At 35.4% G+C, this 14,105-nt stretch overlaps 1 protein-coding gene across 6 annotated transcripts in view; it reads right to left on the bottom strand.

Moving 5' to 3' along the window:
- OMA1 (OMA1 zinc metallopeptidase) overlaps positions 1 to 14,105 on the bottom strand; it is a 71,905-nt gene that overhangs the window by 16,933 nt on the left and 40,867 nt on the right. For all 6 annotated transcript variants that reach the window (XM_055306975.1, XM_055306978.1, XM_055306979.1 and 3 more), the window contains one exon: positions 2,258 to 2,407. In XM_055306975.1, the coding sequence (XP_055162950.1) occupies positions 2,258 to 2,407 (150 nt within the window). The remainder of the gene's footprint in view (positions 1 to 2,257; positions 2,408 to 14,105) is intronic.

Here is a 14,105-nt window from a genome sequence, read left to right on the forward strand (position 1 = left end):
AGGCTTCAGATGAAGAAAGTTGGCTAGAATTCATTATTCAATTAAGTAAATCATATATTTTTAGAAATTCACTGAGCAAAAATGCAAAGAAAGGAAATTCTAAAAGAAAACCATGTGGTTATTATGACTTTAGAGATAGGCTAAAGTTCCCAGAGTAGTACAAGGTCTCTGGGTCTTAGGTAGCACTAAGAAGACTGACTCTTAGAGCCAGTGAGCTTCAGTACACATCATTACTAATGAAATACATATGATCCCAGTCCTATGTTGCCCTTTAAGATGAATGATTACTATATATTATATCAGGTAAATTTCACTGCTATTTCTTTCTCAAATATTTTTTCTCCAAATAAGGAGTATAAATCGAAATATATTTAGGAAAGGTCTTAAGAGCCCATGTCTGGCTATCCTCAATGCTCATGAAAGGTACAAAGTATGCCCAAACTGTAGAGAAGTTGTCATCATTCCTTTCAAAATATATTCAAAATATGACCACTTCTTTCGCTCTCTTCTGCCTCCATAATGTCTTACTAGGATTATTGCAAGAGCCTCCTTAAATAGTCTCCCTGATTGCACCCTTGACGCACTATAGTCCACTCTCCACACAGGAGCCCCAGTGGTCACTAAAAAACACAAGAGTCAGGTTGAATTCGAATACTCCTCTGTTGAAAACCCTCTACTAGCCTTCCTCACCACTTGAAACAAAAGTTAAGTCTTTACAATGGTTTAGAAGACCCTTAATGGTCTGGTGCCCCTACATCTCAGCCACTCTCCTCACCGCCTTTACTCCATTCAGCCTCCATGTCTTCCTGGCTATTCTCTGGACACACCAAACATACTCTCATTTTAGGTCCTGTGCACTTGTTACTTCCTCAGCCTAAAAGACTCCCTCCATATATTTACAGGATTTGCTCCCTGGCTTTTCCAGATTCTATTCAGTGAGGTCATCCTTGACACATGAACACAGACTAGTAAACCTTCTCTGCTGCCCAGCCCCTATTACCTTTTGCCTGCTTTATATTTCTCCTTCATGCTTATCACTACTTGATATACTTCAAGTATGTTTGCTTGTTTATTATTTGAATTATCTAATTAAAATGTTAGCTCCAAGAAAGCAAAGACTGTTTTGTTTTGTCCTTGCTCATTCTCTGGCAATAGAACACAAAGTAGCAGATTAGAAGTATTAACAAATACTGATCATATGAATGAATGAATCTTGTGACTGTTTCTCATTCCAAAAAACTGCATTCCACTACATTTCTACTTTTCTTATGATGTCACATTCCCTGTTATATTAAGAATCAATTTGTACTTATCTTAGCATGAAAATATCGAGAACCATGTCTTATTCCTCTTTGTGTCCCCTGTACCTACTAGCATCATTTCTTTCTAATGGTAGGTACCCAATATTTCTTAAGCTGAACTTGAAGTCATACTGAAAGATACTTTTATAATACACCTGCATCTGTTTTTATCCCTTAGCAAACAGACCAATACCAATTCTTAAAATCCTAAAGAATATTCTGCTTTTAAAACCAACCAGCAAATTTAATTCAAGTGAAATGGAAGAGAGATGTAGTCGGCTTAGAGATATCTGACATCCATTTTGTACTGATGTGATAACTACATAAAACATTTTGAATGATGCTAAGTCAAAAAGATTTTCAGAAGATAGTAACAACTAATTCAGAGAAAGCTGCTTCAACTTGATCCATTCAGGAGTTCTACCAAAAAAGAAAGAGTGCCAAATAGCACATGCTTTAGTGTATCTTCTCAAACAAATAAATAACCAAAGAGCAAATGAATACAAAGAGATTTTTTTCTAAGAAAACAAATTCTAGCATCACTATCATAATTAATAATTAATTGATCCCAAAATTCTGCACAATTCTTTAACTGGTATTTTTAACAAGCTTTTTAACAAAGCTTAAATCACCAAGAAAAGACTAAATTATGATCAATATGTTGAGTTATAGAGTTTCCCCAAATCAGTTTAAAATTGAAAGGTATGATTCTAAAAAGATTAAATCTTCACCACCAAGAAGTCAACTGAACTGCAATTTATTCTCCAATACTTGTGGACAAGCAGGATTTTTACTCATCAGTCAAATCCTTTGAAAAGTGATAATCCATAATTATAGTGATCAAAATATTTGACAGGCTAGAGTAGAACTCAATTTTTCTAAGTACAAGAAGCAACTGCATTAAAAATAAATGATATAGTAAAAACAAGGTCTTGCCTTATACAGGGTTAGCTCACCTGAGGTATGAGTCTATCCAAGCGCTCAGCTCGATTTCCATGAGAAGGATGTGTGGATAACCATTCTGGCAACTTGGGATAGCCTTGAAGGCTATCTGCAAATTCCATCTGCTGCCAAAACACAGAACTGGCTCTGACATCAACACAAGCCTAAAACCAGAATTAATTTTTTAAAATTAGTTATGAGAATTTTTTTGAGAACATTTTTTAAATTTATCTTTATATCACTGTTTTAAAAATATTTTCTATTAAACTATAATGCCCCATTCTCCTCTCACTCCTGTCCTGGGTGAAGCCCATTATAGATTCTGTCTTTATGATTCTAACTACTCTAAGTACCTCATCAAGTGGAAATCATACAGTATTTGTCTTGTTGTGACTAGCTTACTCATTTAGCATGATATCCTCAAGGTTCATCCAGTATTATAGCATACTGTAGAATTTTCTTCCTTTTTAAGAATGAACAATATCTCATATGTACATACCATATTTTGCTTATCCATTCATTGGTCCATGGACACGGGTTGCTTTCACATGTTAGCTACTGTGAATAATGCTGCTACGGGTATACAAATATCTTTTTAAGGCCCTGATTTCAATTCTTTGAGAAATATATTCAGAAGGGGAGCTGCTGGATTGTATGGTAATTGAATTTGTCTGTGTGTGTGTGTGTGTGTGTGTGTGTGTGAGAGAGAGAGAGAGAGAGAGAGAGAGAGAGAGAGAGAGAAACTACCGTATCATTTTCACAGTGGCTTACTATTTTATATTTCCATGAACAATGTACAAGAGTTCCAATTTCTTCACATTTTCACCAACATTTGTTAATTTCTGTCATTTTGATAGTAGGCATCCTAATGAGTATGAAGTAGTATCTCATTACAGTTTTTATTTGCATTATCTAATGATCAATGATGTTGAGCATCTTTTAGGTGCTTAGTGGCATTCATATATCTTCTTTGAAGAAATGTCTACTCAAGTCTTCTGTCCATTTTGCAATCAGATCTTTTGTGTTGTTAAGTTTTAAAAGTTCTCTGTATTCTGGATATTAATTCCTTATCAGATATATGATTTGCAAATATTTTCTCCCAGTCTGTGGGTTATCTTTTTACTGTGGATGGTGTCTTTTGATGCAAAAATTATTTTTTTAATTTTCATAGAGTCCAATTTGCCTATTTTTTTCTTTTGTTACCGGTGCCTCTGGTGTCATATCCAAGAAATCATGACCAAACCCAATGTGTAAAGCTTTGGTCCTACATTTTTTTTCCCAAAAGTCTTATTGTTTGAGGTCTTACACTTAAGGTTCTTGACCCATTTTGAGTTAATTTTTGTTTACAGTATTATGTAAGGGTCCAATTTCATTCCTTTTGTGAATATCCAGTTTTCCAGCACCATTTGTTGAAAAGACTATCTTTTACCCACTTTCCATCCTTACAAAAAATTATTTGATCATATATGTGAGGGTTCATTTCTGGGCACTCTATTCTATTCCATTGGTCTATACATCTTTCATGCCAATGCCACAGTTTTGATTACCGTAGCTGTGTAGTAAGTTTTGAAATCTAAAGTGTGAGTCCTCCAGTTTCTTTTTCAAGATTATTTTGGCTATTCAGGTCCTTTAAGATTGCATATGAATTTTAGGTTTGGTTTCTCTATTTCTACCAAAAAAAAAAAAAAAGTCACCAGGATTTTGCTAGGGATTGCGTGGAATCTATAGATCACTTTGGGTACTAGTAACATTTTTAAAATACTAAGTTTCCAGTCAATAAACTCAGGATGTCTATTTCTTTATGTTTTATTTCAGCAATGAATTTTTAGTTATCACTATATAAGTCTTTCACCTACTTAATTCCTAAATCTTTTATTCTTGCCTAGGCTATCATAAATGAAATTGCTTTTATAATTTCCTTTTCAGATTGTTCATTGTTCATATATAAAAATGAATTTTTGAGTGCTGACACCTGATACTTTGCTGAATTAATTTATTAAACAGCTTTTTTTGGAGTCTTTAGGCTTTCCTACCTATAAGATCATATCATCTGCAAACAAAGATAATTTTACTGCTACCTTTCCAATTTGGATACCTATCACTTCTTTTTCTTGCTCTAACTACAAACTTCCAGTACCATGTTGAATAGAAGTGCAAGTGGGCATCCTTGTCTTCTTGCCCCTGACATACAGAAAAAGTTTTCAGTATTTTACCACTGAGTGTGATGTTTGCTGTAGGTTTTTCATATTACGTTGATGTACTTTCCTTCCATTCCTATGTTGTTGAGTTTTAATGATGAAAAAGTGTTAAATGTTCTCAATTTTTTTCCTACATCAATTGAAACGATCATGTGAAGCTTCTTTTTCCCTTCCTTTTGTTAGATGTGGCATATTATATTGATCAAGTTTTATATGCTGAACCATTCTTGCATTCCAGGAATAAATCTCCCTTTGGCATGGAGCATATCCTTTTAAAATGCTACTGAATTGTTTGCTAGTATTTTGTTGGGGATTTCTGCATCAAAGTTTTTAAGGGATACTGGTCTATAGTTTGCTTGAGTGTCTGTCTTTGTATCAGGGTTATGCTGACTTTAAAGAACAGCTTAGGAAGTATACCCTCCTCTTCAATCTTTTGGGAAAGTTTGAGAATTAATATTAATTCATCTTTACATACTTAGTAGAATCCACCAGGAATGCTTTCAGACTTTATTCTTAGATTTTGATAACTGATTCAATCTCATTACTAGTTATAGGTCTATTCAAATTTTCTATTTCTTCATGATTTAGGGTTGGTAAGGTTTTGATTCTAGGAATTTGTTAATTTCTAGGTTATCCAATGTCTGGCATGCAACTTTCATGGTACTTTCTTATAAACCTTTTATTTCTATAGAATCATTAGTAATCTCTATACTTTCATTTCTGATTTCAGTAATTTGAGTCTTCTTTTTTCTTAGTTCAGCTGGCTAAAGCTTTGGCAATTTTGTTGACCTTTTAAAAAAACAAATTTTGATCTTAACGATTCTCCTCTAATTGTTTTTCCATTCTCTATTTCTTATTTATCTCTGCTCTAATCTTTACTATTTCCTTCTTTTTCTAATTCACTAATTTGTAAGTTAGGCTGTCTATATGAAATCTTTCTTGTTTTTTAATGTAAGCATTTATAGCTATAAATTTCATACTCAGCACTGCTTTCACTGCATCCCATAACTTTCTGTATGTTGTTTTGTTGTTTTGTTTTTGTCTAGTTTTTATTAAATTCCTTGTGATTTTTTTTCCTCAATCCATTGGTTATTTAAAAGTGTACTGTTTTGGGGTACCTGGCTGGCTCAGTCAGAAAAGCATGAGACTCCTGATCTTGGGGTTGTAGGTTTGAGCCCCATGTTAGGTGTAGAGATTATACTTAAAAAGATAAAATTTTTTTTAATGTACTGTTTAATTTCCAGAATTTTCTGAGTTTTCCAGTTTTGTTATTTATTTCTAACTTCATCCCACTGTGATCTGAGAAGACACACTCAATGATGTATACCTGAATCAATGAGAATTTGTAGCCTAACATATGATCCATCCTGGAAAATATCCCATATGACCTTGAGATGAATGTGTACAGTCTGTTATTTGGAATAAAGAATCTCTTAGTCGTCCTACTGCATTAAGTCCTTTATTTCTTTATCTTCTATCTAGTTGTTCTATCCATTATTCTGAGTAAGCTACTGAAGTCTCCAACTCTTATTATAACTATTGCTTCCTTTAGTCTTGTAAGTCTTTGCTTCATGTTTTGACAGTATGTAATTAGGTACAAAAATCTTTATGTTATATCTTCTTGTTGTTTGAAACTTTTATTACTATATAATGCCATTCTTTGTCTCTTGTAATCTTTCTTAATAAAAGTTTATTTTTTCTGATATTGGTATAGCCACCCCTACTCTCTATTGGTTAGTGTTTGTATGGAATATCTTTTTCAGTCCTTTCACTCTCAACCTGTTTATGTCCTTGAATCACATATTAGTCTACTATAGACAGCATATACTTGGATCATGTATTTTTATCCATTCTAGCAATCTGTTTTTTGACTAGAAAGTTAATCTATTTACATTTTAAGTAATTAGTGATAAAGAGGGACTTATTTCTAACACTGTGCTATTTGTTTTCTATATGTCCTCTACTTTTTTTGCCATCATTTCCTACAATACTATATTCTTTGTTTAGTTCATTTTTTTTTGTAGTGAAATGTTTAAATTCCTTTCTCATATCCTTGGTGCATATTCTATAGCTATTTTCTCTGTAATTACCATGGGGATTACATTTAAAATCCTCTAAGTTTATAACAGTCGAATTTGAATTTATATCAGTTCAACTTCAGTAACATATAAAAATTCTTCTTCACAGCTCTGTCCCCATTCTCTTCAGTCTCTAATGTAACAAAAGTACATCTTTATACATTGTATAACCAAAATAATAACAATAATAATAAATATTTATTTTAAATGTGTTAATCTCCCAAATTATACAGAAAACAAGATTTGGAGTTACAAACTAACCTTACAGTAATAAAGCTTACAAGCTTTTATACTACTGTTTTTTTTTCTTTAAAGGTATTTTCTTTATTGTATAGAATACAATAAAGAAATTATTTTACAATGTACAATTGTATAGAAACAAAAAAGTATAGTTACAAACAACTGTTACAATAATACTAGCTTTTGAAATTGTCCATATATTGAGTTACTGTCTCCTATCCGGATATTCATTTCACCTGACTCCTTGGAGCATTTCTTTTTCTTTTTTTTTTTTTAAAGATTTTATTTATTTATTCATGAGATATATATATATATATATATATATATATATATATATATATAGAGAGAGAGAGAGAGAGAGAGAGAGAGAGAGAGGCAGAGACACAGGCAGAGGGAGAAGCAGGCTCCATGCAAGGAGCCCAATGCGGGACTCGATCCTGGATCTCCAGGATCACACCCTGGGCTGAAGGCGGCACTAAACCACTGAGCCACCTGGGGTACCCCTTGGAGCATTTCTTACAGACCAGTTCTGGTGGGGTCATGAACTCCCTCTACTTTTTTTAACTGAGAGTATCTTAATTTCTCCCTTTTGAAAAACAGGTTTGCTGGACATAGGATTCTTGGTGACAGTTTTATTCTTTTATAGCACTTTGGATATAGCAAACAGTGTCTTCTGGACCACAAAGCTTCTGATAAGAAATCTACTGATAATCTTAGTGTGGCTCCCTTAAATGTGATTCATTTCTCTCTTGCTATTTCAGGATTTGCTCTATGTCTTTGGCTTTTTAAAGTCTAATTATAAAATATCTCAGTGTGGGTCTCCCTGGTTCATCTCTCTTGAAGTTCACTGAGCTTCCTGGACATTTATATTCATGTCTTTCATCAAATTTGGGAAGTTTTCACCCATTATTTCTTAAAATATTCTCTCTGCCTCTTTCTCTCTCTGTCTCTCTTTCTCCTTCTCCTGGGACTCCTACATTGCATATGTTGGTCCTCCTAATCATGTCCTCCAGGTCTCTTAAATCAATTTTTTTTTTTTTTTGTTTCTTAGCTTTGGTAATTTCCATTGTCTTATCTTCAGGTTCACTGATTCTTTCTTCTGCCTGTCAAATCTCCCTTTTAATCTGTCCAGTGAATTTTACATCTTTGTTGTATTTTTCAGCTCCAAGATCTCTTATTAGTTTTTTTTTGGGTTTCTATCTCTATGCTGATATTTACACTTTGCTCGTTTTCTTGACTTATGCCTTCCTTTAGTTCTTTAAACATCTTTAAGACAATTGTTTTAAGTCATTATCTAGTATGTCTGCCATTAAATATTCTTAAGGGACAGTTTCTACTAATTTAATTTTTCCCTATGAATAGGCCGTACTTTCCAGTTTCTTACATGTCTTGTCATTTTTGGTGAACACTGGACATTTGAATCTAATAATGTAACACTGGATATCAGATTCCACTCTTTCTACAAAGTTAGTTATTTTTATTATTGTTTTGTTATTACTTTTTTTTTTTTTTTGACTACTGCTGTCTCTGTGCCTAGGGTTTGCCTGAGGCATAAATCTGTCTCCTCAGGATTTTTCTAAGCATGTGCAGTCACTTTCTAATTTTCCCCAAATATGCAGTTGTTTTAGAAAGTTCTAGTCTTTAATATCTGGCTCCCCTCACCAAAAAGTGGAAAAAAACAATGAAGTGGGAAAGCTGGGGGGAGGAATGTTACCAGATGACTAAGTCCCCTGGAAGTCACTTTGGCCAGAGGGGCAGGGCTTGCTATAATGGGAAGTGGTAAAAACTATGGCTGCATATATTGGTCTACTGGGGAATTTTGGCATTCACTGCTCTGTGTTGAGCTATGGGAGGGGCTACTACAACTCTTTGTGTGCTACTTCAGACTGCTATCCTTACTCTCACCAGCCTCCAGGCCTAGCATATATTGTATCTTGTCAGTGCTCTGAAAAAAGACAGAAGCCAGTTCCTTGGACAGCCCTGGAAAAGTTGGAATTTGGACCAGCTCCTTGCCACAATCCCTCAACACAGACTGAGTGGCAAAATTCCCCAGAACTGAGCTTCTCCTCCCTGGGAAAGAGAGAAAGTGAACCATTGGTCTAATGTTCCAACATTTCTAGATGATGCCTGAGAAACTGCCTACTATCTCACCTATCTCAGAGTACTGATTGGACCTGGTATACTTTATTTATTTTGGAGGGGAAAAGGCAGAGAGAGAGAGAGAGGGAGACAGAGAATCTTCAGCAGGCTCCAACACCCAGCACAGAGGCCCAATGTAGGGTTCAAACGCATCACCTTGAGACCATGACCTAAGCCAAAATCAAGAGTTGGACACTTACCTGACTGAGCAACCCAGGCTCCTCAGAGACTGGCAAACTTTAGATGTCTGGGTTCCACTAAGAACAAAGACAGGGGGTTGGACTGGTATGAAGATTTGAAGTCCACAAAATACCTGGCTGGGCTAATTGGTAAGGATCTTCTCCTGTACCAGGCCAGTCCATGAAAACTGAAAAGTTTTTCTAATGTAAAGATACCAACTCAGGGTCAAGAAAAATGAATAACCAGGGAAATATGTCCCAAAGGAAAAACTTAAATCTCTAGAAACTAACCCTAATGAAACATATATATGATTTATCTGAGAGATTCAAAGTAACCCTCATATAGATAGTCACCCAGGTCAGAAGAAATATATAAACAATGGTGAGAACTATAACAGATAGAAATATTTTAAAATACTAAAGAGAAATCTTAGAACTGAAAAATAAATGAACTGAAAAATTTACTGCTAGAAGATTTCAATAGCAGGCTTAGATCCAGAAAGGCTCAGTGAACTCAAAGACAAGTCACCAGAAATTATCCAGAAAAGGAAAAAGAAAAAATAAATAAATAAAAGAGTGAAGAAAACTTAAGCATTTATAGAACACTATCCAGTAGACCAATATATGCATTACAGAATTCCAAAAAAGGAAATAGAGAGAAAGGGGCAGAAAGTTTATTCAAAGAAATAATAGGTGAAAACTTCTCACTTCAGGAGAAGGAAATGAATAACCAGATGCAGGAAACCCAATGCATTCCACGAAAGACAAACTCAAAAAATCAATAACCTAGAAAAATTACAAGCAAATTTTAAAAAGTCAAAGACAAAGAAAGAATTTTGGAAAAAAAAGAAAAGTGAATCAATATGTACAAGGACATCCATAAAAATATCAATGGTTTCCTCAGGAGGTACCTTGGAGGCCAGATAGGATTGGAACATCATATTCAAAGTGCTGAAAGAAAAAAATTGCTGACTACGAATAGTGTGTCAAAACCGTCCTTCAAAAATGAAAAACAGACTTTCTCAAATAAAATCTAAGGGATTTTACTGCCACTAGACTTGCCTTACAAGAAACATTTTATAAAGAAAGCACTGAAAGTATTAAACTCAGTGGTAAAAGTAAATATGTATACAAGTACAGAATACTATAATATTCTAATAGGAGGCAAATCACTAATTCTAGTTTAAAGTCAGTAGTATTAAAAATAACTACAAGAATATGTTAGTGGATATGCAATATAAAAATATGTAAACTGAAATCAATAACAAAGTGTGGGGGGGTATAAAAAGTAAAAATGTAGAATTTTTGTATGTAACTGAAGTTATTATAAGCTTAAAATAGAACTAATAACTACAGAACATTTGAGCCCCTGGGTGGCTCAGTGGTTGAGCATCTGCCTTTGGCTCAGGTCATGATCCCGGAGTTCTGGGATCAAGGTCTGCATCAGGCTCCCCACAAGGAGACTGCCTACATCTCTGCCTCTCTCCCTGTGTCCCTCATGAATAAATAAATAAAATCTAAAAAAAAAAAAAAAGTTATATAAAGTTAGTAGAAGGAAGGAAATACCAAGACTATATAGCAGAAATAAACAAAAAAGAGAATAGAAAAGGAATAGGAAAAAACTGATGAACTAATAAGAGCTGACTTTTTGAAATAACTATAGCAGAAATAAACAAAAAAGAGAATAGAAAAGGAATAGGAAAAAACTGATGAATTAATAAGCTGACTTTCTGAAAGATAAATTAACAAACCTTTAGCAAGACAAAAAAAAAAAGAGAAAAAACTCAAACAAAATCAGAAATGAATGAGGAGACATTACAACCAAAGTCACAGAAATAAAGAAGATCCTAAGAGACCATTACAAACAGTTACATGCCCTAACACTGGATAATCTAGAAGAAATGGGATAAATTCTTGAAACATACAATCTACTGAGACCAAATCATGAAGAAACAGAAAATCTGACAAGACCTAAAATAAGAAAGAAGATTGAATCAGGAATAAAACATCTACCAAAAAAGAAAAGCCCAGAACCAGATGGCTTCACAAATGAATTCCATCAGACATTTAAAGAAGAATTAACACCAATTCTTGTTAAATTCACACAAAAAAGTTGACAAGGAGGGAATACTTCCAAAATCATTTTGCAAAGTCAGCATTATCCTGCTACCAAAGCCAGACAAAGACACTAAGAAAACTATAGATCCAATATCTTGATAAGCACAGATTCAAAACCCCTCAGCAAACTACTAGCAAACCAAATCCAACAGCACATTGAAAGAACTGTACAACAGAAGGGGGGGCGGGGGGGGGGGCAAAGGAGGAAGATCCTAAGATTATTTCCTGCCATGGATATATCAAGGCAACAACTTCATGTATTGCTACTAACTGTGAAAATGACCTGACGACTGGCAGAACAGATCTTCCACAGCTAAAAACATAAAAAGAAGGCTACAACAAGAAGTGAAGGAGGGGCATAGACACTGTAGTGAATCAAACCTCTGGCACAGCAACCAGTAAAGAGGAGAAATAACAAATATGGAAAAGGAAGAATCGGGATTAGGCCCAACCCTGGGCACTTCAAGCCATAAGGACCTAAACCAAGAAGACAAATCCCCATAACATCTACCTTTAAAAATCAACAGGGGTTGGGGCACCTGGGTGGCTCAGTCAATTAAGCATTTGCCTTCAGCTTGGGTCATGATCCCAGGGTCCCATCAGGCTCTCTGCTCAGCAGGAATCCTGCTTCTCCCTCTGCCCTTCCAGCTGCTTGTGCTTGCTCTCTCACTCGCGCGCACGCGCACGCTCTCTCTTTCTCTCTCTCTCATGCGAAAGAGAGGGAGGGAGGGAGGGAGGGAGGAAAGAAGGAAGGAAGGAAAAGGAAGGAAGGAAAAAGAAGAAAAAAGAAAAAAGAAAATCAACAAGGCTTAACTCCAAGGGTACCAGAAGGCTATAGGAAACCACGTCACTGAGCTTAAAAGGCCAGTTGCACTATATTACTCAGTCAGAGACCCAGCACAGAAGCACCCATTTGAAAAGTGTCTTTGTTACACATGAAGGAGATTTACAGTCTAATTTTAGGATTTTTGCCACAGAGGCAGGAGTCTGCAGAATTCTCTGGGAACAGAAGTGACGACAGGCTCCATTTTCTTGCCCTCTTTTTAGCCTTGCTATCTGGATGCTTGCAGGAGCCAGTTCTGACACTATCACCTTGCTGGTATCACTTGCCCCATTGCAGCACTCCCCTACAGATTTATCCCAGTAGTCACTCCTCCAAAGCAGCACCTGCCCTGCCATATAGTAAGCAGCCAGGTCAGGAGCAGTGCTCCTCTAATGTGACTCCTGTCCAGGGGAGGGTAGAAGCAAATGCCACTCTCTAGCATACCTACAGTATCTACTGCCAGGTTTCTCAGTCAGCTATGCCAGTGGCAATCCCTACCCACCACGGCATCCAAGCAATCACAGTAGACAGCAAGGTTTAGGGCTGGCCCCATCCACCAGCATACGCATGGTGACTACAGCCAATCCTCAGCCAGATGTACCAGAGGCAAGCCATGTCCATCAGTGTGCCCACAGTAGTTTCAGTCAGTCATTGCTGACAGGCAGGCTTAAGGCCAGCTCCAGCCACCAATACATCATCAGTACTCACAGTTTAACCGTAATAGCAGAGTAGATGCAGCACACACAGATGATACCCATAGAACACCTGGTTCTGGTAACCAAGGGAATTGAGCTACTGGGCACTACATGATACCTTTTACGTAATGCCACTACTTTCAAGACCAAGAGACATATCTGACTAGTTAATAGAAAGAAACCAAACAGAGAATAAGACAAAATAAGACGACAGAGGAATATGTTCCAAACGAAAGAACAAAACAAAACCCCAGAAAAAGAACTAAATCAAATGGAGATAAGTAATCTATCTGATATGAGAAAGTTCAGAGTAATGGTCATAAAGATATTCACCACACTATGAGAAAAGTGGATAAACTCAGTGAGAACTTCAATAAGAAATAGAAAATATAAAAAAAAAAAGAGCCAATCAGAGGTGAAGCATACAGTAACTGAAATGAAAAATACACTAGGGGGAATAAAAAGTAGATTAGAGGATATAAAAGAACAGATCAGAGATCTGAAAGACTGGAAAATTGAGAGCAACCAAGCTGAAGAGAAAAAAGAAAAAAGAATTTAAAAATGAAGATATGGCACAAAAATAGACATATAGATCAATGGAAAAGAACAGAAAAGTCCAGAAATAAACCCGTGGATATATGGTCAATTAATCTATGACAAAGGAGGAAAAAATATACAATATAGAAAAGACAGTCTCTTCAATAAATGGTGCTGAGAAAACTAGATAGCAAGATGCAAAAGAATAAAACCAGACCACTTTCTAATACCATATGCAAAAGTAAACTCAAAATGGATTAAAGACCTAAGCATAAGGCCTGAAAACATAAAAACCCTAGAAGAGAACACAGGCAGTGATTTCTTTAACACTGGCCACAGCAATATTTCTCTAGATATGTCTCCTAAAGCAAAGGAAACAAAAGCAAAAATAAACAATTGGGACTACATTAAAACAGAAAGCTTTTGTACAGAGAAGGAAACTCTTAACAAAACAAAAAGTCAATCTACTGAATGGGAGAAGATACTTACAACTGATATATCTGATAAGGAGTTAATAACCAAAATACATAACTTATATACCTCAACACCACAAAAACTCCAAATAATCCAATTTAAAAATGGGCAGAGGACACGAATAGACCTTTATCCAAAGAAGACATACAAATAGTCAACAGACACATGAAAAAATGCTCAACATTGCTAATCATCAGGGAAACACAAATAGAAAGCACAATGAAATATCACCTTATACCTATAAGAAGGGCTAAAATAATAAATCAAGAAATAACTAGTATTGTGAGGATATGGGGTAAAAGCAACCCTCATGCACTGTTGGTAGGAATGCAAATTGGTACAATAGCATTCACTGTATTTCATGTGTTATGCCTTTTTTCC

Source organism: Nyctereutes procyonoides, unplaced genomic scaffold (genome assembly GCF_905146905.1).
Source record: "Nyctereutes procyonoides isolate TBG_1078 unplaced genomic scaffold, NYPRO_anot_genome, whole genome shotgun sequence".
NCBI classification, from domain to species: domain Eukaryota; kingdom Metazoa; phylum Chordata; class Mammalia; order Carnivora; family Canidae; genus Nyctereutes; species Nyctereutes procyonoides.